This window comes from Onychomys torridus, chromosome 19 (assembly GCF_903995425.1).
Source record: "Onychomys torridus chromosome 19, mOncTor1.1, whole genome shotgun sequence".
In the NCBI taxonomy this organism is placed as follows: Eukaryota; Metazoa; Chordata; class Mammalia; order Rodentia; family Cricetidae; genus Onychomys; species Onychomys torridus.
The window spans coordinates 9,720,321-9,742,315 of NC_050461.1; the positions used below are offsets into that span (position 1 = coordinate 9,720,321).

Here is a 21,995-nt window from a genome sequence, read left to right on the forward strand (position 1 = left end):
ACCATGCCTCGGCATGCTGCTTTTACAAGGTCAAGTCTGAGACTGTGCCCCAGAACACCAACGTGTTTACTATTTGGACCTCACAGGAGGAAAAACAATGCAAATACCTTCACTGCAGTTGTTAGGGTCCATGGGAAGGCCCATAAAAGACCACCGGTCACATATGCAATCAACAAGAGCGTTTAATAAAAAATTCCAGCATGCTGGGGTCAAACCATCTGACAAAGTGGCAAATGGCAACCCCAAGAGAAGCTCCGCGGTCTCCTTTTAAGCAGGATTTGGGGAATTCCAGCTGTGGTTAAGTGTACTTTGAAGTGACTGGTACAAGAATCATTTTATGACTGGCTCAAGACATCTGGTAAGCAACTGTGGTTGCTGTGTCAGGGTCTGTTTGACTGAAAACAGCAAGAACAGTTCCTGGTTGTGGCTGGGTAGGGCCCTGATTGGCTGGCCACCAGACTGGACATACTTCCTGAGGGATGATTAAAGCAACACATGAGTCAACATAGGATGGTGGAGTAAAATGGGGCAGAGGTCTTGGCCCCTGGTGGTGGTGGAACACAAAAAAACAATTGGCTCTGTTAGGGTCCGTCCTGTTGACGGCCGCTTCACAGTGTGGTTCAGCGACAGGAAATACAACATGCCTTAAGAGAAGCAACTAAGAAAGAAAGAAAAATATCCCTCAAACTCTGAAATACCCCTTTGGCCATAAAAACCCTGGTTCAAAACAACAATAAAAATTAAACAAACAGAACCAAGAAACCTTTCTCCTCCTGCGCACACAAACAGCCCATGACTCTGTGGATGGTGGAGCAAGCAAGAGACGGGGTTCTGAAGGTGAATCCTACTTGGCTGTCCTTGCAACCAACTGGGCAGTCTGGAAAAACCAGCACGAAAGGTAGATCGCGGGGTCTGAGCTGTGTGTGTTTCACCATTGAACTCCCACGTCCTCCGGCTTTCAGGTTGCGGGTGTGCTGCAGCATGACTGACCTGGCTAGATTTGTTTTTCTTCAAGTGTTTTATATCATTCTGCGTGTTTACAAAGACATACATGGATTCTTCAAAGCACGTCTGGGCCATCTTAAGAATCCGAGAAACATCGGGTTCTGTTAGACTGCAGAAATTATAAAGAAACTTCCAGAATAAAATTACCAAAAATCACAATGAGTTGATTTTTTTTTTTTTTAAATCAGCTGGTTAGGCGGTAGGATATTTCCGTAAGCTTGAATTTTGTAAATCCGCAATTCAATCAAAACTGCACGTGGACTAGCTTCTCGAGGCATAGGTGCGCGGAAATGACCTTTTCCCCCACGTACGGTTCTGAGCGCTGGCTTGTCTCTTTCCGGGTCGCCCTTGCCCACGACCTGCGTTTGTCCTCTACACACCCACCCAGCCCGAAGGCAGAACGTGGCCCCGCCAGCGCTGGCGGGACCGAGGCAGGGGGCTGCCGCGCGCGCGTAGAGCCGGGGGGGGAAGGGGTTACCTCAGCGATGGTCTTCGACACCTGAAAGCTGGAGCTTTTGAAGAGACCCACCACCTTCACCCGCAGCGGCGGCTCTGGCGGCAACTTCGTGGGGCAAGGCGGGGGCTTCGGCCGGCACGGCTGCCGCGCGGCCATGGCAGCGTCCGCCGACAGCCCGGAGCACAAACACTGCCAGTCGCCACGGCAACCGCGTGGCCCCGCCCCCAACGCCCGCAAGGGGCGGGGCCTGAGCGGCTGGCGTGGGCGGAGCCTCGCATCAACTTTGAACCTGTTGCTGGTGAAGCCCGGCCAGGGCCAAAGGAGGCACCCGTAGGCCGGCCGCGGTGCCCGGAACCCGCCGAGGGACCGAAGGACCTGGAGCGGTCCACCCGGGACCCCTCTTGGGACAGCCGGCGGTCTGGCGCAGCCCGCCCGGGATTTGCAGCTGACCTCCTTTCCGGGTTGGCGGAAGGCCTGTTGTCCCGGTTACGCGGGAGTGGCCCCCGGCTCGCGTTCGTGGGACTGTGCAGCGCGGGACAGGGCCGGACACCTGCTCGTTCCGTCAGCCTCGCCGCCGCCGGTGCCCCGAAGCACCCCAGCCATGAAACCCACCTTCTCTGTACGGCTGAGGGTTTTCAACCTCAACTGCTGGTAAGTGCGCCCAGGCGAGGGCTGTGGCCTCGGGGACGGACACCTTCCTGTCCCCACCCGCACATGCCTAGGAAGGAAACAGGCCTTCTTCAGCCGAACCACGACCCTGTCTTTCCCGAACCGCCAAAGTCCACATTGTCCAGAGCCCAGAGCTCAGGTGGTGGCAGCGGTCACCAAAGTCCACATCGTCCAGAGCTCGGGTGGAGGCGTCAGTCATCTGCCGGAGCCTGGCTCTTCTCTAATTTATTTTTATTTTATGTGCATTGGTGTTTTGCCTGCATGTGTGTCTGTGTGAAGATGCCAGACCCCCTAGAACTGGAGTTACAGACAGTTGTGAGCTGGGGATTGAATCCAGGTCCTCTGGAAGAGCAATCAGTGCTCTTAGCTGCTGAGCCATCTCTCCAGCCCCTGGCTCTTCTCTTTTTAGGGACATCCCTTACCTGAGCAAACACAGGGCTGACCGCATGAAGCGCTTGGGAGATTTTCTGAACTTGGAAAGCTTCGACCTGGCACTACTACAGGAGGTGAGGTTGTAGGCAGGCAAGGCTCGGGGGAGGGCGCAGGGTTGGTGAGGGGAATCTTCTTTCTGGGACGAAGTCCAAGCTAGCATCCTCACCTTTGTCCTCAGGTGTGGAGTGAGCAGGACTTCCAGTACCTAAGGCAAAAACTATCGCTCACCTACCCAGACGCACACTACTTCAGAAGGTGAAGAGTCTGTGGCTGGGGCCTGCTTTCGGACCAGGAAGCTCTTCTCTCTCCCATATTCTGGCTTGTACCTATCACCCTCTTCCTCTCAGGCTGTCCCCGCATCCTCTTGCAAGGGCTGCTGTCTTAAGCTTTGTTCTGGGGCGAGAGGAAAGTTGCTGATCAGAGCTGGGAGACAAGGGAGGGGAAGAGGGCTGGGTATTCCCCTCCCTGCTTTTCTAGTTCTTAAGCAAGACTTGACTCTTTCAGTGGAATCATTGGCAGTGGCCTCTGTGTGTTCTCCAGACACCCAATCCAGGAACTTATCCAGCATGTCTACACTCTGAATGGCTACCCCTACATGGTAAGGGTCTCCCCCCTACCTCTGCCAACACAAGTTGGATGCAGCCCTCCCGGGACCTTGGCAGAAGGAGGTAGCAGTGCTCTGAGTTTGTCTTTGGTCTGTAGGTCTGTCATGGAGACTGGTTCTGTGGGAAGGCTGTGGGGCTGCTGGTGCTCCATCTAAATGGACTGGTACTCAACGTCTACGTGACCCACGTGAGTGAAGCTAGCCAGGCTTAGGCTCTGGGACAGGCAGCCCAGTGCTGTGGTAGAGAGGAGACCGTACTGGGGTGAGGCATGGGATCAGAGGGTAGCCACGGCAAGGGTCACCCATTCTGTGCCAAACTCCATGCCAAATGGCAGATGCGAGTCTGATTTAGACAACCTTAATCTCACCTGTTCCACTTTAGCTGCACGCCGAGTACAGTCGACAGAAGGATATCTACCTAGCACACCGAGTGGTCCAAGCTTGGGAACTGGCCCAGTTCATCCAGTGTGTGAGCCTGGGCTTGACAGGGGACATGGGGTGGAGACTGGGGTAGAGCGGTGGCTGGTTTCATTGAGAGGGCAGATAGTAAGAATTTTCTTCTCATCCCTCTGCTCCCCCAGCCACACATCCAAGAATGCAGATGTGGTTCTGTTGTGTGGGGACCTCAACATGCACCCCAAAGACCTGGGCTGCTGCCTCCTGAAAGAGTGGACCGGGCTTCGCGATGCCTACGTTGAGACTCAGGACTTTAAGGTGAGAGGCCCTGTCTGACTGTTTCTCGAAATGCATGTTCCAGTCTTCCTGCCTCGCACCGTCCTAGCCACCTGTTTCCCTAGGGCTCTGAAGACGGCTGTACCATGGTACCCACAAACTGCTATGTCAGCCAGCAGGACCTGGGACCATTTCCACACGGCATCCGCATTGACTATGTGCTGTACAAGGTCAGATTCTCGCCCGCCCCCAGCATACCTTTCTCCACGCTCTTCCTTTGCCACCAGCCCGTGCTGATCCTTAGTTCAGCTGGTGCAGTCTTGGGCCCCCGGGGGCTGGGGAATGGCGTCTTGGGCCCCCGAGGGCTGGGGAATGGGAACCGTGAGCTGATTCTCTGGGAGAGTATAAGTCTCTCTGTCCTTGCTCTTCGTAGGCAGTTTCCGGGTTCTACATCTACTGTAAGACTCTGAAAACCACTACAGGCTGTGACCCCCGCAATGGCACCCCCCTTTCTGATCATGAGGCCCTCATGGCCACTTTGTATGTGAAGCACAGCCCCCCTCAGGAGGACCCCAGTCCTGCCCATGGTGAGTCAGTCAGCTTCCCCTTACCCTTTCTACTTCAGGACAGCCCAGCCTCCATTCTGACCCTGCCCTGCTCTGCTCTTCTTCCTTGTTCTAGGACCGTCTGAAAGGTCAGCACTGATCAGTGTGCTGAGGGAGGCATGGACGGAGCTGGGGCTAGGCGTGGCTCAAGCTCGCTGGTGGGCTGCCTTCGCTGGCTGTGTGACGGTCTGGGGGCTGTTCCTCCTGGTGCTGCTGTGTGTCCTGGCTGTAGGAGGAGGGGCCAGGGAAGTGGCCATAATGCTCTGGACACCCAGTGTGGGGCTGGTGCTGGGAGCGGGTGCAGTCTGCATCTTCCACAGGCAGGAGGCCAGAGGCTTATGTCGGGCCCAGGCCGAACTCCAGCATGTTCTGAGAAGGGAAAGGGAGACCCAGGACCTAGGCTCAGAGCCTCACCTAGCCCCAAGCTGAAGAACAATAAAACTTGACACACCCTCGTGGCTCTACCTTGTTCCTTGCAGAGGTAGCGATGGGAACTGAGGGTCAGTGGCCTTGTTACCTGTGGACTTGAGGGCATTGGCTCATTACCTGCTCTCCCATCATCCCCATGAACATAGCATAAACCCTGTTCATGGCCATAGTACTTTTATTTTGAACAGCGAAATATCTGACTAGGCAGTCCAGATGGCCGAGGTACTGCCCTTGGATGAGGAGATGTCTTGCTTCCAGGGCAGGGAGGCAGGCCTAGAGCCAACCACCTTCTAGCCCTGGGCCCCCGTCTCTGAAGCCATCTCACTGAGCCTTCTTTCCTCCTGGAAGCGGATGAGGGCATCCCGCTGGTTCACCACATCCAGCAGCTTCCTCAGGATCTGGTCCTCAGACTGACGATCGGCCTCTGTCTTCAAGGTTTCTGGAGGGAGAAGAGAACAGGGACCTGGGCAGGGAGCCTGAAGACAGGATTGAGCTAGCGCAGGCTGCGTGGTTTCTATAACCCGGCTGTGGTTGTTGAGAGTTCAGACTTAGGTTTGGTCCACTGGTGGTCCCTAGGAGATGCTGCACAAAAGCCGATTGCGCAGCCCTGACCGGGGGAGAGTGGAGGCTCGGGATTACGTCCTTGGGCTTCCTCCTCACTTGTCTCAGCAGGCCAGAGGCCAGAGGCCTGTTACTTGTCAGTATCCAAGGTCAAGAGACAACCCACAGACCTTCCCGATTCATGTAGCCTCGCAGCTCCTGGTCCAGCTGCCACTGCTTCTCCTCCAGGTCCAGCTCCTGAACCCTGGAGAGACCGGAGATTGCAGAAGCACAGCTAAGCAGGGTACTACTCACAGGGACGGGACCTGGCTCACATACCATGTCACCACCCCCTGGCCTTACGTGATCATGAGCTCAGCCTCTTCGGTCACGAGGCTGTTTTTTTCCTGAATGAGCTGGAGCAGCTGATCTAGCCAGAGTTTCTTTTGCTGTTCTGGAGAGCCTGGTAAGGAAAAGAAGTGGAAGAGGTGTCAGGATCCAGGGGAAAAGGGCTGTTATGGCTGTCAGCCGTGTGGCACATCCACTGGTCCAGGGATTGCTGAGGGCTGAACATGACGCCAGGAGCCAGAGAGATGTATGTGCCAGCAAGCCACTCTCCCGTCTTTACTCACTGCTCTGACTCCTCAAGGCCAGCTCCAGCCTTGTGCCTTCGGTCTCCAGCTCCCTCACAGCAGCCTCAATCTCATTCAGTCTTCTCTGGATGGCCTGCGAGTTTTAAGACAGGATGCCTCGGATTGCTCAAGAACAGAGTGCTGGAGGCTCTCTGCGCTCAGCCCACTGACCCCGGCCAAGCTCTGGCAGGGCCTGGGGCTCTGCTGCTCACCTGGGCCTTGCAAAACCTCTTCATCTCCTCCTCTTTAGCACGGCGCATGAGGGTTCGATACCACGTCGGGTACTTAGTCATGGCACCTGAGTTCTTGGCCAAGGTCAGCAGAGTCTGTGAGAAGGTTGGGCCAGTCAGCAATGAGCTCTGACCCCTGGTTAGGAATGGAGGAGACTGGAAAGATGGAAAACTGGGGTGGAAATGGGTAAATATGATACTTAGAGGCAAGTCAGTCCAACTGGGTGCGGACTCTTGGTGCTTCTGTAGTGGGGTGGGAAACACCTGGCTGATGCCTTCTGGCTTGGGCAGAGCGGGCAGCTGGCTTCCTGCTACTTACCTGCTCTAAGTCTACCTCCAAAGGCACCTCTTCCTCCTCTTCTTCTTCCTCCTCCTCCTCCTCCTCCTCCTCCTCCTCCTCCTCCTCCTCCTCCTCATTGGAAAAGGGATTTTCTTCCATCTTCTCTGTGGCTTCAGGAACTGAGCAGAGGAGAGGGAGATATGGCTTGGGAGTCCAGTGACCTGTTTCTATTTCCCAGAATCCCCATGGCAGAAATTCTAGGACCCCTTCCTCCCTGCAGCCTCCCAGATGAGCACATCTGTAGGGAGAGCACCTACCTTGCGGTGCTTGGACTGGCACACCCCAGCCCATAAAGCTGCCCTCCAGAGCCTGGCGGGCCAAGGCGGAGCAGCTTCGTGGGGGCTTGGGTGGAGGCTCTGTTCCTGGGCCAGGGATAATTGCCAATGAGGACAGCCGCAGGCGCTCTAAGCTAGAGAGGCGGATCAGCCGACGGGTAGGCTGGCTGGGGCTTGGGACTGGGCTGACCCTCTTTGCAGGAGATACAGGAGGCGAGGGGGGGCCTGGCTGTGTGCTATTATCATCTGGTGTAGGGAGCTCCTGGAAAAGCCACCATCTATGGTCAGGTCATGGACCCTATCTAGTGGACATTGCCAGGCAGTGCTCTGGATCCAAGAATCCTTCAGTGGGGGACAGCATTCATTTACTGCCTGCAAAGTCCACTGATCTGGGGTGACCTGCCTCTTCCCACATCCCGTTCCACAGAGGGATCGTTTTTTTGTTTTTAACCTGGTTCTCTGGACTTCCATCCCTGTCAGCCTCCTTTTGGCCCTCCTGGGGCAGGTGCTGGAGACAGTAGAAATGTCCTAAGAAGGGTAGAAGAGGCCAGGCATCAGCCCACTGCCCAGGGACTCAGAGGGAAGGGAGAGGCTGCAAGAGCAGCTTGCAGTAATTTCTTAGGACTCCACACGTAAAGCTTTGGAGGGGGCTGAGAGCCTGTTTCCACCTAATGTCCAGCCCCACTCCCCGTCCTCACCCCCAAGCTCCTTGTCCTGAAGAAAGCACCAATTCCCTGCAGCAGCTCCCAGGCTCTCTTACCATCTCCTAGATGTTGTCCATAGCCACCTGGCCACAAGGTGGCCTCACAGGCATGGCAGCGGAAGCAGTCCCGATGGAAGAAATGGCCATCCACACAGAAGCGTTCCAGGATGTAGAGGTGCTTCCCACAAAGTTCACACAAATCCTCTGCCCCAGCCTGCACAGAACCCCAGGATACAGGATCAGCTGGACCCAGGGCCAACCGCCAAGGCCTTCCGTTCCCCTGTAGCCTTCCCCACCCTTGGAGGCTTGTGCAGAAAGGGCTCTAGATCTTACCTCCTGGTTTTCTGATGGCAGTGCTGGGGGTACACTGGGCTCAGAGACAGGGGGCTCCTCAGTACTTGGAGTCTCAGCCTCTACCTAAGAAGGAACACCCAGGTAGCGTGAGCAGGGGAATGGCTGTGTCCAGACAGAAAAGGCTGGAAGGGAAGAAGTAACCCTAGACATGGAGACGGGCTGCAGAACCGGCCATGGAGGTGAGCAGGGAAGCGGTGCTGGCCTGTGCTACCCTAGTCTGCATTTCCGGCAAGGATAGCTGCTTGTCACTAGCATCCTCCCTGTGGTCCTGAAACAAGTCCCAGGGCTATGAGCACAGTGTGAGTCCAGCTCTGACCTCCCTCACTTAGAATGTACCCCTCTACCATCCTGGGAACCTCACTGGGTACCCCCTCTCCAGACTCAACCATGCTTAGACTCCTCACCTTGGCCCGTGTCCGCTGTAGGGTCCTCTGGAGTTTGCCAAGGAAAAGTATAGCATTGGGGGTCCCAGAAGGAGCCTGGCCGACGGGGCCTGGCGGCAGAGTCCAGTTGTCAGCCACCCTCCCCCAGGGGTGGGCCCTTCCCTCCCGCCCCTCTCCTGCCCACCTACCCTCCAGCTCACTTGAGCTCTGCGGCACGTTCTTGAAGGCACTGTGGAAGTGGCTGAGGTAGGCGATGAGGCCCAGCGGGTCACTGCCCGCCACTACTGCCTGTGCAGATACCACTGGGGTGATGCCCAGCTCGTGCTGTGCTACCTTCAGTGCCCAGCTGGTGGCTTCCAGGGCTCCCATGCCCTGCAGCTCTGAGGGTTCCCTGTGGAGCATCAGATGAGATGCCAATGAAAGACCAGGCGGCAGGACAGGCAAAGGGAGGTGAGCGCCTGAAGGCGGCTTCTTCGCTGGTGCTTATGTACACCGTGTCCTTTTTGTGTAGTTTTTTTTTTTTTTTTTAAAGTTTCCATACCCCGATAACGAGCCTCTCCACACTTTTTTTATTCTCTCACCTCGTCCCTGTCCCTTTGCACAGGCTCCTTGGCCACATGTTGTATCTACATACCTAAGGCAGCCAGCCCCTCTTTGTCTCAAGGAAGCTGACCACTGAGCCCCTTACCCCACAGGGAGGAGCCCTCCTGTGGTAGCACTGACCCCCAGGAGCAGCAGGGAAGAGTTGACTTGGGAAGATGAGTGGGGGTTCCAGGAGGTCTGGACTGCTACTGTGTGGCTAAGATGGGCCTCAGATTTACAGTGATCCACCTGCTTCTGCTTCCAAAGTGCTGTGATTATTGCCATCACATCTAACAGTTGAGTGTGTGTGTGTGTGTGTGTGTGTGTGTGTGTGTGTGTGTGTGAACCAAGGTTTCACTCATGCTAAGCAAATGTGCTCTCCACTGCACTCTATCCCAGTCTCCCATGGCTTCTGACTTTCCTGTCTGGATGCAGTGGATTTGAGAAGGCTCTGCCAGGCTGGTGAGCAGGCCAGGCTGGAATACCGCCTTTGGGAGGTGAAGTAACAGGTGCAGCTGGCACTCCATGGGCTGCCCACTCCTGGACAGCATCTTCTCACCATGCAGTAGAGGGGAGGGCTGGGCACAGGAGGGAGGCACGACTCACAGCAGGCCCGGCTGCAGGCGGTGCACCAGGGCACACAGAGCCAGTCCGTCAGTCCACGAGGAAGAGAAGTCGGTGACGTGGACTCCAGGAAAGCCGGCTGTCCGCTCCTGGCACCAGTACAGGAGTTCCTCGGTGCCTGCTGACCCTAAGAGAGCAGAGCCATGCTGTGCCCAAGGCCCACACCTGCTGCTGCTGGGCGTGTCAAAGCTGGGCCGTCAGATGAGTGCGCAGGCCCAGCAGCACCTCCTTCTTACCATTCTATTTTATAAAAAGTCCCTTCCTTCTTACACACAGTTGGGCAACAATAATGAGCGGCCACTGTAGCCACATAAAAGCCAGAGCGGTAAACAGGCAGGATAGCTCAGGCCCGAGGAACAGGTGGTTTGGGTTTACACCCACTGCAGGCTGGAAGGAGCTGGAACAGCATGGCGCAGCTGTGGCTGCTCAGCATGGCTGGTGCCGTGGCCATGGATACTACTGAGCTGCTTCCACACTGGCACACAGCTGCTGCCCAAGCTCTGTGGCGCCTCCACCCCACCCCAGCCCATTGAACCCCAAAGCATCCACAAAACAAGCTTTCCAGTGCGGGCTCTGTCCCGACACTGCAGCATGCTGACTGCCTGCTGGCCGGGGGAAGGCCCGCTGCTGACTGCCCGCTGGCCCGGGGAAGGCCCGCTGCTGACCGCCCGCTGGCCCGGGGAAGGCCCGCTCACCTGTAGTTACCTTCCCCGCATCTGTCTTGTCGTTCTTCCTCTGCGCATGCTCCTTGTCCATCACGTCATACAGGTCTTGTACCTAAGGCAACTTCTTCTCAGTTTCAAGGCAGAGGACCACCTGCCCCTTCAGCCCAGGGGGAGGAGCCTTCCTACCCCACTGGGGCAGCCACTGAGTAGGGGAGACCTGGCATGGGAAAAGGAGTTGGTCTGGGAAGATGGGTGGGAGGGCAGGGGTAAAGAGGTCTGACCTGGTTGGGGGTTACAGCCCGGAGGTTCAGGTTGGGGTATCGGGTGGCAGGGTCCAACCCATACTGGGCTACATTTCGATGCATGTTCTCTGGGGATGTTTGTGACAGAAGCTGGTACAAGCTCTCACTAGGGGTGGTGGTGGAAGGTAGGGGCAGAGGGAAGCTGTCAGCACCCACCCCTCAGGGACTGCCAGGGCTTTCTTGTAGTCCCATGCCTCCATCCATTCTTCAGTATCTCCTGCCCCTTCTTCCTGACCCTTGTCCCAAATCACGTCTGCCCTGACTGTGCTAGTCTCTGAACCCAGAACTCACCGCTCAGCCAACACCTCTAGGGGCCTGGCACCCTCTGCCCACCGCTTCACCATCCAGGCTGCGTCGAAGGCTGCCAGGAAGCCCCGGGCCACTCCAGTGCCCAGAGGCCAGAAGGGCTGTAGGGTATGAGGAATAGGAAACAATGAGAATCCAATGGGTATGTCCCAGGTGTCCCAAGTTTGGGGGAAGTCCCTTTTCCACCCCAGACAGCTTTCACCTCTGCCAAGCGGCCCCTAAGCTCGTCTCCAAATAAGCAGCTTAAGACCTTTCCCTATAAGAGAGCTTCCTCCCCCACTGCGGGACCCCTCTACCTCCTGAAATGCTCACCTCCACCAGGCAGTCCCCCACCAGTCCCAGCAGTAGGCGGGCACCGTGTTTTTCTTGCACACGAGCAGAACTCTCTGCCCGCATCATGCTTGTGAAGTCGAAGGCAGCCACATCAGGCCGCCCACGTGCATCCTGAGCAAACTCCAGTTTCCCAAGCTTGCCATGGGTGGCGAAATCAGCAGCTGCCCTGGCAAAGTGCTGCAGAGCCTCGGGTACCACATTGTCACGGCCCAGCAACTGATCAGTTTCTGGCAGGTCCTACAGGGCCAAGAGATCAGAACCTGAGACCTGTGAGAGCCGAGCCACATGTCCAGCTCCACACCATTTTACAGGTGACTGACCTGCAGTACAGAAGATACACCTGCTGAGGCCTGAAAGGGGAGAGGCTGCCTACACTACTCAGCAAATGAAGGCTGGGCATGGAATTCCAATAGGCTGCCTCTCACACTCGCTCTGCTGCTGAGGGTCTCAAGCCCTGCTCTGCCAGGAAGCCCAATGCCACTACTGTCACAGACTTTGTCCTGAAATCATTGAAGCCCTGGTTTGTCCAGCATTCAGAAACAATACAACTTACTTGTACGAACTGGATGAGAAAATGAAAAGCAAACTCTCAGTGTGGTGCTCAGCACACAGAAGGCATCTATTTCATCCAGTCAGTGCGTACATATTAGGTGCTTAACCACTCATCAGGAATCATTCTAAGCCTTGGGAATTTACAGCCAGCAAGAGGAAGAGAGACAAAAAATTCCCCTTGTCCGGAGCTCACATGAGTAGTGTACCATATCTGTAAGTTTAGCCCAGAATAGGATTCCTACCAGCACATACAAGCAGGGAGCAAGAGCGTGTCAGAGTGCAGTTACTGCCTGGACAGGCAGGAGAGGGCAGGGGCCACCCATATCCAGGGTTGGACTGTGTCCGGCCCAGCCTCCTCCTGCCTGGGTGCAGGCCCTACCTGGAGCAGCACCCCCAGCCGCAGCAGGCACTGTTTCTTGGCCGTCATCACAAAGTAGTGAGTATCATCTTTGTAGTACACAATGTTCTCCAGATCAATCCCTGGGGGTACAAAGCGGAGACCAGAGGATGAGTCTTCAGATGACTCTGCATCGATTACCTCTCTAAACACCCGATCCATAGCTGACCTCTAAGAGCTGAAGTCACAGCTTAGGCCGCAGTGAGTGTCCCACACACAGATCTGGTGGCACTAAGAACCATCTGTCCTGGCCCAGGAGGTGTGGCAGTTTGGAGCAAAGAGGGAAATTCAGGCGGAGTGGCAGCTGGGAAGCCTGTATCATTTGGTCACATGGCAGTATAAAGCCAAAGTCAACATGGCATCCTCTCGAAAGCCACCTCCGTTTTGGCTTACATCATTCTTAGACTCCAGATGAAGGAGCACAGAGCATACACCCAGGCATTTAAGAGACAGCCCCAGGATCTTTCACGCCGAGTGAAAGCTGCTTGATCCGGGAGGACAGTCCCTTCTCTTTTGCTGCTGAGACCACAAGGACCGACAAGAGTGGGTTCCCTGGACTAAGGGCGGGCGTGAGAGGCAAGTGCGGCAAGAAGGGGAAAGCCTTCGAGGGTTGGCCCTGACCTGTGGCTTTGAGCAGACTCTGGAAGAATTTCTGGTTGTAGATCCGGGCTACACCACTGATCTCTGGCACCTGAGTCTCCTCCACCGTGCGCCCGTTCACAAAGTTGACTGTGATGCCAATAGCCAGTTTGCCACGCATCTCTCGGATGGTAAAGCCTAGTGGTAGGGGGAGGTTGGGATAACACTTCCAGGAAGGCTCACTGGAGCCTAGGATGCTGGTATTTTTTTTTTTTTAATTAACTTGTTATTTTTGAGGAAAAGGATCACTCACCTTCAGGAACGAATTTACCCCCTGCAGCCGAGATGAGGACATCAAATTCATAGTTGGCCAGTTGGGCTGGGGGACTGGGCTGGAGCTGGGCATGCCAGCCACTCCCTGGGACAGAGTATAAAAGCCACAAAGGCGTAGAAGTCAGAGGGGCCTACACTCCCAGGTCAGGCTAGAGAAACAAAATAAATTGGTAAAGGACCCCACAGGCTGGAAAGTAGCAAGGGGTTGTTTGTCAGCCCATGCAGCCAAGGAGAGGGCGGGTGAGGAAAGCCATGCTTTCCCATCCACTTGCATGCTGACTGAGGCTAGGGTTGCCCAGGCCTCACTGTGAGAAGAGCTGACTCCCCCGCAGACCCAGTTAGCATCTGTACAGATCTCTCTTCAGTGGGTAGGGGTTCCCAGGAGCACAGAAGTACTCACCCTTCCTGGGAGGGGGCTGGAGGCCAGTGAAAGCGATGCCCCAGTGAATTTCCACCCCCAACAGTAACGCCACCTTCAGTAGAAGTAGCTGGAGCTGCCGGATGCCTGCAAGTGGGAGGACACTGGGAACAGACTCATGGCTTCCCTAGCTCTGGTGTGTGCCTGTGCAGAGCTAGGGGCCTCAAAGACCACTGTGCCTATCTAAGGCCACACCACCCTGAAGACACCTGATAACATCTCAGCTCGGAAGCCAAGCAGGTTATGCGGTCCATTTACAGATGTCAGAGCTGGGTCTTAAAGGCCACCCCGTTAAAGTGAGTCTTGTCCACTCGCCCCGTCGTCTGGCTCTGCAGTCTCCCATTGGCCTGCCTCTAGACTCAGGCACATCCACCCGAGGCCCACCATGAAGTGCTTACTGATGTGGTCCAGGGTGCCAGTACAGAAGCGCCCATAGAACTTTTTGGCCCCAAGCGCCCGAAGGTCATGGATGGTGAAGGGCCAGAGGTGCAGCACATTGTGCCGAGAGAACTTGGTACGCTTCTCCACAAGTACCACTCTGGCTCCCAGCAGCGCCAGCTCCACAGCAGCTCGAAGCCCGCAAGGCCCAGCACCCACCACCAGGCACTGTAAACACAAGAGCGGGCAGGTGCAGCATCCTGTCTCCTGCTGACTCCCGCTCCTCCTCAAACTCCTCCCAGACTCCAGGGATCTACCTTGGTGTTGGCACAGGCCTGGCCTTGCTGGTACACAGACTGGCTTGCTCTCTTGTCCAACTTGGCCCACAGTGACTTGGCGCTCCAGTAGTTGAGCTGGGCCTTGATCTTGTGGTACTGGGGCAATCCCCCACCAGGCTCCAGTCCCAGGGCTTCACAGAGCCCCTGAAAGCTGCTCAGTACATCCTGGCACAGCTGTGCCTGCACAAAGCTCTCAAAGTGGGCATGTGCTGGATTGGTAGAGGCCGTTGAAGCCATGTAGGGCCCCTGGCAAGAGGAGCAGCTGGGCAAACCCCAGTGGCTGTGGAAAGAAGAAAAGGAAAGGAGGCTGGAGGGAGGGAAAAAGAAAAGGGAGGAGCCAGCAGGGCAGGCTGGTGTCACAAGGGAGCGCAGGGTCCACCTCTGATTGGCTATGCTTCCAGCCCGCTCCCAGGCCGTGATCTGCCCCAGAGACAGCGGCAATCTCTTATCAAGTGAAATTCGCCAAATTTGGGGATGAAAACTCAGTAGTCCTGGGTACACAAGGCACAAGAGCTAAGGAAGCCTCCTGTCCAGCCACCCAGGAGCCATCGTGTGGGAGCTCTGAGGCCCAGGGGACAGGGATTGTAGTGGGTGTTCCCTAGGTCCTGTAAGTAGGGCACGGGGCAGCTTCTCGGCTGGCTGCTGGGGTAGGAGGAGGGGGTGGAGGGCTCCCTTCTGGGAGACCCACGAGGGCGAGCACCGCCAAGCGGCTGCAGCTGCTCCACAGACACACGCCCATTTCACCCGAAGGCTCTGCAAGCCAGCGCCCTTTGGCGGACTTAGTGCCACGCTGGTTGTGGGATGTGCCTCTCACCAAAGGCAAAGTTCTTTTCCTGGTGCTTGCCTCCTGACAAGGGGCAACAGTCGGGTAGCGTAGGTTCCCCTTCCCACCACCCAAACTACCCTCACAAATAGCCTGAGAGTGTGGCCACTGTCTTGACTCGAGACCTTCTGACTCACTGTGGTCAAAGCACTTCCCCTGTGATCTTGTCACTGCTCCAACGGGCTGTGGGAAGGAGCGCGGGGGGGGGGGGGCAGCAGCTGAGCTCGTCCCCTCCCGAGAACCCTCGCATCCAATGGACCCCAAGCCTCACTCCCACCGGCGGCGCTCCTGTGCGCTCTCCTCGGAATCTCTGGAGACAAGGCCTCCCTTTGTACCCCCTTCCTTCCCTCCAGCCCACACTCAGCTTGAGAGCTCTTGGAGGGATTTCCCACGCTGCGACCGGAAAAAGTGAAGAGTGTGGGGGATGGGTTGCTTTCGGTAGGGGACGGGGCTAGGTAGGTTAGGCGTGGAAGTGGGGATGGGTCCTTGTGGGCTGATCTCTCATCCCCTAGCAGCCCCACCGTTGCCGGCGCGGCAGGAGGAGGCAAAGGTTGCCCACCGCGGGTCACTAGGACACGAGTGGGTAGGTCTTCAGAAAGGGCAGAAGTCCCTCTTGGAAGTGGGAGTCTCGGAGGTTGGAGCGTCCTCTGCTAAAGGAAATAAGGTACCCAGCTTGGAAATACCAGCACCAAGGATGTGCCATGGGTGGAGCGTCTAAAGGGATGGAGAGCTAGCTGGACCTTGGGGCAGCGGGGCCGAGGAGCTCCCAACACTCCAGACAGCCAAGTCTGCACAAAGGGGCTGGTCTGGGCAGGGCCGGCACGGGGACCCGCCAAACCAGCCAGGCGTGGCTCCCTAGCCTGCACCAGCCCATTTCTCCGGAAGCGCTCCCCACCCCCATCCTCACCCTCACCCCCAGCCCAGCGGTCCTGAGGAAGTACAGCTTGCACCGCTGGACTGCTTACCCGGCGGTTCTGGGGCTGGAAGAGCCGCTTCCTGTCGGAAGGGTGTCCCAGGGCTAGGGCGAAGGAAGGGGTGGCGCAGGGAACGGAGCCGGAGAGTTCTAAGGAGTCTGGACCGCAGCGCCAGCGCAGAACACAGCGGAAGGCTTCTCGGCACTTCATTACCCCGCAGTCCTCCCCTTGGGACAGCCCTGGGCCCCGCCCATGCCTGCAGGGTGGTGCTGCAGGGCGTGGCTCTGCTTACACCCGGGGCTGCCGGGGGGCCTCCAAACGGTCTGGCCCGGCAGGGACAGGGAAAGCAAGGCCCCGAGTGACCGTGCCTGAGTGCGCCCCGGTGGTACCAAGCTGCAAGCCACTTCGAGAGCTGGCGGAGCGGCCGCTAGCCTCTTGCAAGAAGTTTGTTGAAGCTGCAGGGTCCGAGAGTGGCGCCAGATGTCTGAGCTCTCTACACCTCTCCCACCAAGAAATCCACACCCCTGGCGCCACTGAGGATCCAGTTGCGGGGTCCATCTCTCCTGGGACAGGTCCGCCGGCTTAATGGCTCAGGCTAAGGACAAAGCTTAAAAGTTCTGGTCCGCATCTTTCAACCAGGTACACAAAATAAGGGAACAAGGAAGGAGTGTGTGTGTGTGTGTGTGTGTGTGTGTGTGTGTGTGTGTGTGTGTGTGCGCGCATGTTCAACTAAGAAAGGCAGAAGGGAAGGGGTGTGTGGGAGACGCTAGATCTTAGGGTTCAGAACTAAGGTGAAGACTCAGGACACGGACAAGGCTGAGAAACGTTGGAATCAGATTCTTAGTATTCCCCATAAAGAAACAGTCACCAGAGTGAAAGGAATTATCCAAAATCAAGCAGCTTTAGTTAAAGTTAATAAACAGCAGCTTTCATTTATTGAATGAGGGTTGACAAAGTCTACTTAACTGAAGGTCAGAGGCTTCATGCCCACACAGATGAAACAGCCAATGGCATAAGCTGCAGACCCAGGCAGACCTTTCTGGATTCCAACTGTTAATCCATGGCCTTATGAGGAAGTGAAATCGCTACACCAGAAGTGTTTAACCTAGGAAGAAATGGCCACCTCTCTCCTCCTGCGATCCAGGGACCGTAAGGAGCTGAGATCCAGGACTTTTTGTGTCTGTGTTTATTCTCATTTTTGCATTTTGGCCAGAGACCCTGGACTACCCAGTAAGCCCTGAACACTGGCACTCTCAGCTGCAGCTGATAAGAAAGGAGAGAAGTGAAAGAAAATGCCAGCTCTCTGCCAGGACATGCCGGCAAGTCAGCGAGGACACACTCAGGAAGTAAGGGCAGCTTCCTTCCGAGCTGGGCCCACTCTAGCTCTTGAGTGTGACATCATTGGGCTTGGAACAAATTTGCAGAGCAGAGCATCAGACACGCCCACACTTAAACACACAGTGTAAAAATGCTCTAAAAGGCCCACCATAAACGGGTCAGCAGGCTTTTAGTATCATCCCTTTCTCTTTCATTAGCAGATGGACGCCAACCCAGTCTTGTTTACAAAGGCCCAGCTTCCCTCAGAGACCTTCAGGGTTATGCAGCTCTGTGAACAACAAATTGTAAACACTGTCTTTTAAAGGTCATAGAACGAGTTCTTGGACTCTTAAAAACCTGCTGACTCCTAGCTTTTCTTGATGCTAGTTAAAGACACAGAGTGGAGCCACAGAGCCCTGGGGAATGCAGTGGTCTGGAATCCAGAAGGTCTGGTCTGATTCCTGCACCAGGCCAATGTGACACTACATCTCCATCTTCTCACCTCGAAATGGAGGCATTTTCATGACTCATCTTCCTTGTTTGTTGGTTTTTTTTTTTTTTATTCCATGTTGCTGATCCCCAGAAATGCACAGAATAGAACAAGCATTTTTTTTCTTGTTAGAATTTTGAGTTATGATTCACAATTGCGTATTTATATGAACTAAAGTAGTTTGGCATAATCATTGGCATAGTCATACGGGTAGTTTATATTGTATCAAATAGAATAAATGACCCGCACACGAAAATTCAATTTGAAAGAATCTCATCCTAATAGCTTTGGTAAAGAATTGTGCCAGGGGCTGCGTAGGTTAAAATCCTGAGCCACTAGGGATGGATCCTCTTTTCTTGTGCCCCGACCATGTTCTGTCTCTCTGCGGCCATTCTCACTTCCTTATCTCACCTCCCAACCTTTGATCTCCTGGGCTTTGAGCCAGAAAACAAGCTTCCAGCACCCCTGTGTCAGTCTTATAATATGACCTTGATGTGCAGCTCAGTATCTTTGCATGGGCTTGGCCTAGAGTCAGTATAGCCCAGGGAGCTGGTTCCTGATGTAAAACAGGCTGAGCCAATGCACATGTCTTGAGGTTTATGAGATGGTGGCTTGATTAAGATTAGGGGGTCTGGAAGGGCCTGTCCCAATTCTGACTTGAATGGTCTGAGTCAGAGAGTGAGCACAGTTTTCCAGGCTGAGGAACTACCTGTCCCTAAGCCCCCAGACAAAAAACAGCTGGGCATGTATGGGCCAATAGCTAGGTAGGCAGTATAGCGGAAGTGAGAATGCAGAAGAGGAAGCTGGGTTGGGGACTTTTTTTTTTTTTTTCTAGAGGGAAACTGCAGAAGGAGTTTAAGCAGAGTGGGACATGGTCGTATCTGCCATAACTAAAATAAAACAATCTATCCACTTAGCAAGGCATTCTGTTTGTTGCTAAGGGGACAGTGGTGACTTACAATGGATTACAACCTTCTACTGGAGAAAGGGGCTGGGGAAACCATAACTCAACCCATGGCAGAGTTCTAGGCAAGGGGCGCAATGGACAGTGAGGATGGGGAGAGAACAGACTCAAAAGACAGCTTGAGGTAAAACTGATCTACCTTGGTGATAGATGCCATGGGGCAGCGCGTGCGTGTGTGTAGGGCCTCACTAAGAATCACTCCTGGGCTGAGGATGTAGTTCAGTTGGTAGAGTGCTTGCCTGGCATGTGAGAAGCCCTGGTTTAATTCCCAGCATCATATAAAAACTGGATGTAGTGGCATCTGCTCCTAACATCAGCACTTAGGGGGTGGAAGCAAGAGAATCATAGTTCAAGGTCATCCTCCATTACATAACAAGTTCAAAGCCAGCCTGAGCTACGTGAGACATAGCCCCCCCCATCTCAAAATAACCCCAGAGGCTAAGCAACTGCTCCTTTCCTTGGGTGAATCTGGAATCAACTGGCTTGTCATTCTCCGCTCCTCTCCACACTTGTCCGTCTGCTGCTTTCTCTGAAGTCAGAGGATGCTTTCACAGGCTCCTAAGGAACAAGGGCCCGTGCTTTCCCAGGTTTCCCTTTGAGACGACTTTAGCTCTTCAAACACAATTAGAGGAAGTATTTTTTTCAGACCCAAAGTAAGTCACTTAATCATGTAATTCAAAAATGTGGCTTTTCTCCAATGTTTCAGTTTAACTTCTCCTTTAACAGGGTAGAGTACTCTGGAGTCGGCCAGGCATGGTGTTGCACACTTGTAATCACAAGACATGGGAGGTAGAGCCAGGAGGCTCAGAAGATCAATCGAAGTCTGGCCTGCAGAGACTTTGACTCAGCAAACCATCTAAATTACAGCCAAGAGCCAAACTATTCTCTGGGAATCGTTTTTCAAATTACAAAGTGATGTGTTACACTTACTAAGAATTCAAAATAGGGTTGGGGATTTAGCTCAGTGGTAGAGCGCTTGCCTAGCAAGTGCAAGGCCCTGGGTTCAGTCCTCAGCTCTGACAAAAAAAAAAAAGAAGTTCAAAATAATAAATGCTCTGGGACCCAGAATTTCTCTGGCCCATGTGTGCACATTTCTTTTCTTCTTCACTTTATAAAGGAGTTACCACTTTTCAAACTCAAAAAAAAGGAAAAGGGAAAAAAAAAAGTATGAAGATGCCTTCCCGACGTTACCTAAATGTGGTCAAGTTCCTACATTTTTGTTTGTTTGTTTGTTTTTTGTTTTTGTTTTTTTGAGACAGGGTTTCTCTGTAGCTTTGGAGCCTGTCCTGGACTAGCTCTGTAGACCAGGTTGGCCTCGAACTCCCAGAGATCCACCTGCCTCTGCCTCCCTAGTTCTGGGATTACAGGCGTGTGCCACCACTGCCTGGCAAGTTCCTACATTTTATCAAAAACCTGGTTGAATGAGTTTCAGTTAAAAAATTCGCCTAAGGTGGGACATTTCAATTGAGATTACCTGCTAACTAGCATCCTTCGTGCTTATTCAGGTGTGGACTTTGAAAACAAGTCCATTACAGTGAGGACGGCCTCAGGTCAGTTCTCCCCACCCACACAAGGCAGGCAAGGTGTGTGTGTGTGTGTGTGTGTGTGTGTGTGTGTGTGTGTGTGTGTAGGGGGGGGTGGTTTAGAGGCTATTGCTACTTAAACAAGCAGGAACAAAGAATTTTCTTTGAATTCATGAGGATTTAGACTGAAGTTTAGAAAAAGAAGATAAACATTTAGCTTAATACTTACAAATCAAATCTGTCCTAAACTCACTATCTTTACTTTGGAAAAAAGGGCAGCTCACTTATGGAGAGCCTGAGGCAGCTAGGGCACACCCCCCTTCTTAGTAACTTCCACCCACTTGGTAGATTTTGATTAATAGCAAAAAAATAATACCGGTATTATTGAAATGATGGTTGATCCATTTCTCTAGGAGAGATTATAGCTCTGACTTTACCTAAATTTGACTGTGTGCCGACCTTTCAAACAGACACCCCCACACACCTGTTAGTCCCGACCCATTTTGTCGGTGTGGTATAATGGGGTCAGTCAGGCTCGGGCCCTGGTTCTGGTTCTGCCACCTTTTGACTCTGGGTAACACATCATCCATCTCTTTGGGCCTCACTGTTCTCATCTGTAAAATGGCCCTAATGATAATAATACTTACCTCATAGGAATGTCATGAAGATTAAGTAGGACTTGCTTCCTATAGGCTACAGGTATGGCCTAGTTCACAGTCCCTTCACAGCCCAGAGACCAGTTCATGCTGAATTGTGCCCTGCCCCTCCCCTCTCCCGAGTCTACACCGCAGCCCCAACCCCAGCCTCTAAATAGGGCTGCACTTGGAAACGGGACCTTCCAGGACCTATGAAGCCACAAACTAGGGTCTTAGTGTGGGCTAATGCAGTGCCTACAGCGCTATGGAAGACTGGACAGACAGAGGGAAGAGCACAGAAGACCCAGAAAGAAAGCCACAAGCCAGGGAACTCTGCCAACTCAATGTCCTCTTTCTAACCAGAATCATAATCAGATAAATCTGTGCTGGAGAAGCAGCCCCTATTCTGGCAGCCCTAGCCAATGAGCACATGGCACGGCCAGATGGGATGAGGGTCTCCAAGTCCCCAAACCACATGGTGCCTTATGAATCCTGGTCTTGTCTTTTAAGACCTGATCTCATGTAGCTCAGGCTGTCCTCACACTCACCATGTAGCCAAAGCTTGAATTCCTGATCCTCCTGCCTCTACCTCCTGGTGCTGGGATGACAGGCCTCTCCGGCATGCCACTGCATGCCAGAGCTTCCTTGCAGGTCCACAGTAGCCTCCCTGTGGCAGGTAACACTCCAGTTTATGTAAGCCCATAGGTAAACATTTCTAATGAGAACCCAGCTCGGCCATTTAACCGGCCGCACACAGCATCTACAACCAAAGACCCAAATATAGAAAACAAAAAGAAGCAGAAAATTTTAAGAAACACTGGCTAAACACATGAATGTTTGCCCAGTAAGCTTCCCCAAAGCCAGGTTCATTTTCTAAGCAAGGTTGCCTACAGCAGACCCAAAGCTTCATACCCTAGTCCTAAAAATGCACTTCAAAACGTTTTAAAAATTGCACACATTTAATACAAAATGAATCATGAAATGTCACTCTGGCCCTGTCGTCTTTAAAGGACTTCTGAGAAGCACTTTCATGTGTTTCCTTTGGGTACAGAAGTCACTGAGTTCAGACTGGAGAGATGGCTCAACACTTAGGAGCACTTGCTTAACAGAGGTCCCAAGTTCGGTTCCCAGCACCCACATGGTGGTTCACAATCACCCGTAACTCCAGTTCCAGGGGGATGCGACATTCTCT

The 21,995-nt window shown here is 54.0% G+C and overlaps 3 protein-coding genes across 9 annotated transcripts in view; 1 reads left to right on the forward strand and 2 right to left on the reverse strand.

The window, feature by feature from the left end:
- Ppil6 (peptidylprolyl isomerase like 6) overlaps positions 1-2,177 on the reverse strand; it is a 32,269-nt gene extending 30,092 nt beyond the window's left edge. For 2 of the 4 annotated variants that reach the window (XM_036169327.1, XM_036169324.1), the window contains exon 1: positions 1,484-2,177. In XM_036169327.1, coding sequence (XP_036025220.1) covers positions 1,484-1,618 — 135 coding nt within the window. In that variant the 5' untranslated portion in view covers positions 1,619-2,177. Of the gene's footprint in view, positions 1-848 lie in introns of all 4 variants that reach the window. The other 2 variants (XM_036169326.1, XM_036169325.1) reach the window with 2 other exon arrangements.
- Smpd2 (sphingomyelin phosphodiesterase 2) lies at positions 1,335-4,899 on the forward strand. Of its 2 annotated transcripts, none has more exons than XM_036169323.1 (10): positions 1,335-2,113; positions 2,541-2,637; positions 2,742-2,818; positions 3,104-3,161; positions 3,266-3,355; positions 3,550-3,632; positions 3,749-3,881; positions 3,965-4,069; positions 4,273-4,426; positions 4,521-4,899. In XM_036169323.1, the coding sequence occupies exons 1-10, from the start codon at positions 2,064-2,066 to the stop codon at positions 4,871-4,873; spliced, it is 1,200 nt and encodes a 399-aa protein (XP_036025216.1). In that variant the 5' UTR covers positions 1,335-2,063; the 3' UTR covers positions 4,874-4,899. The 2 variants fall into 2 exon arrangements, with proteins under 2 accessions (XP_036025216.1, XP_036025215.1); XM_036169322.1 differs by having other exon boundaries at positions 1,337-2,113; positions 3,068-3,161.
- A 126-nt stretch (positions 4,900-5,025) lies between these two features.
- On the reverse strand, positions 5,026-16,126 carry Mical1 (microtubule associated monooxygenase, calponin and LIM domain containing 1). 3 transcript variants are annotated; one of them, XM_036169319.1, is made up of 25 exons: positions 15,926-16,126; positions 15,482-15,610; positions 14,117-14,417; positions 13,820-14,027; positions 13,404-13,508; positions 12,984-13,088; positions 12,713-12,868; positions 12,074-12,174; positions 11,122-11,379; positions 10,795-10,910; positions 10,483-10,609; positions 10,232-10,313; positions 9,519-9,663; positions 8,519-8,721; positions 8,352-8,440; positions 7,927-8,010; positions 7,651-7,807; positions 7,342-7,418; positions 6,873-7,152; positions 6,595-6,734; positions 6,258-6,371; positions 6,046-6,139; positions 5,777-5,876; positions 5,605-5,678; positions 5,026-5,312 (listed from the first exon to the last, which is right to left on the reverse strand). In XM_036169319.1, the coding sequence occupies exons 3-25, from the start codon at positions 14,372-14,374 to the stop codon at positions 5,164-5,166; spliced, it is 3,222 nt and encodes a 1,073-aa protein (XP_036025212.1). In that variant the 5' UTR covers positions 14,375-14,417; positions 15,482-15,610; positions 15,926-16,126; the 3' UTR covers positions 5,026-5,163. The 3 variants fall into 3 exon arrangements, with proteins under 3 accessions (XP_036025212.1, XP_036025214.1, XP_036025211.1); XM_036169321.1 differs by lacking the exon at positions 15,482-15,610 and having other exon boundaries at positions 8,531-8,721; positions 15,926-16,125; XM_036169318.1 differs by lacking the exon at positions 15,482-15,610 and having other exon boundaries at positions 15,926-16,125.
- Between the last annotated feature and the right edge of the window lie 5,869 nt (positions 16,127-21,995).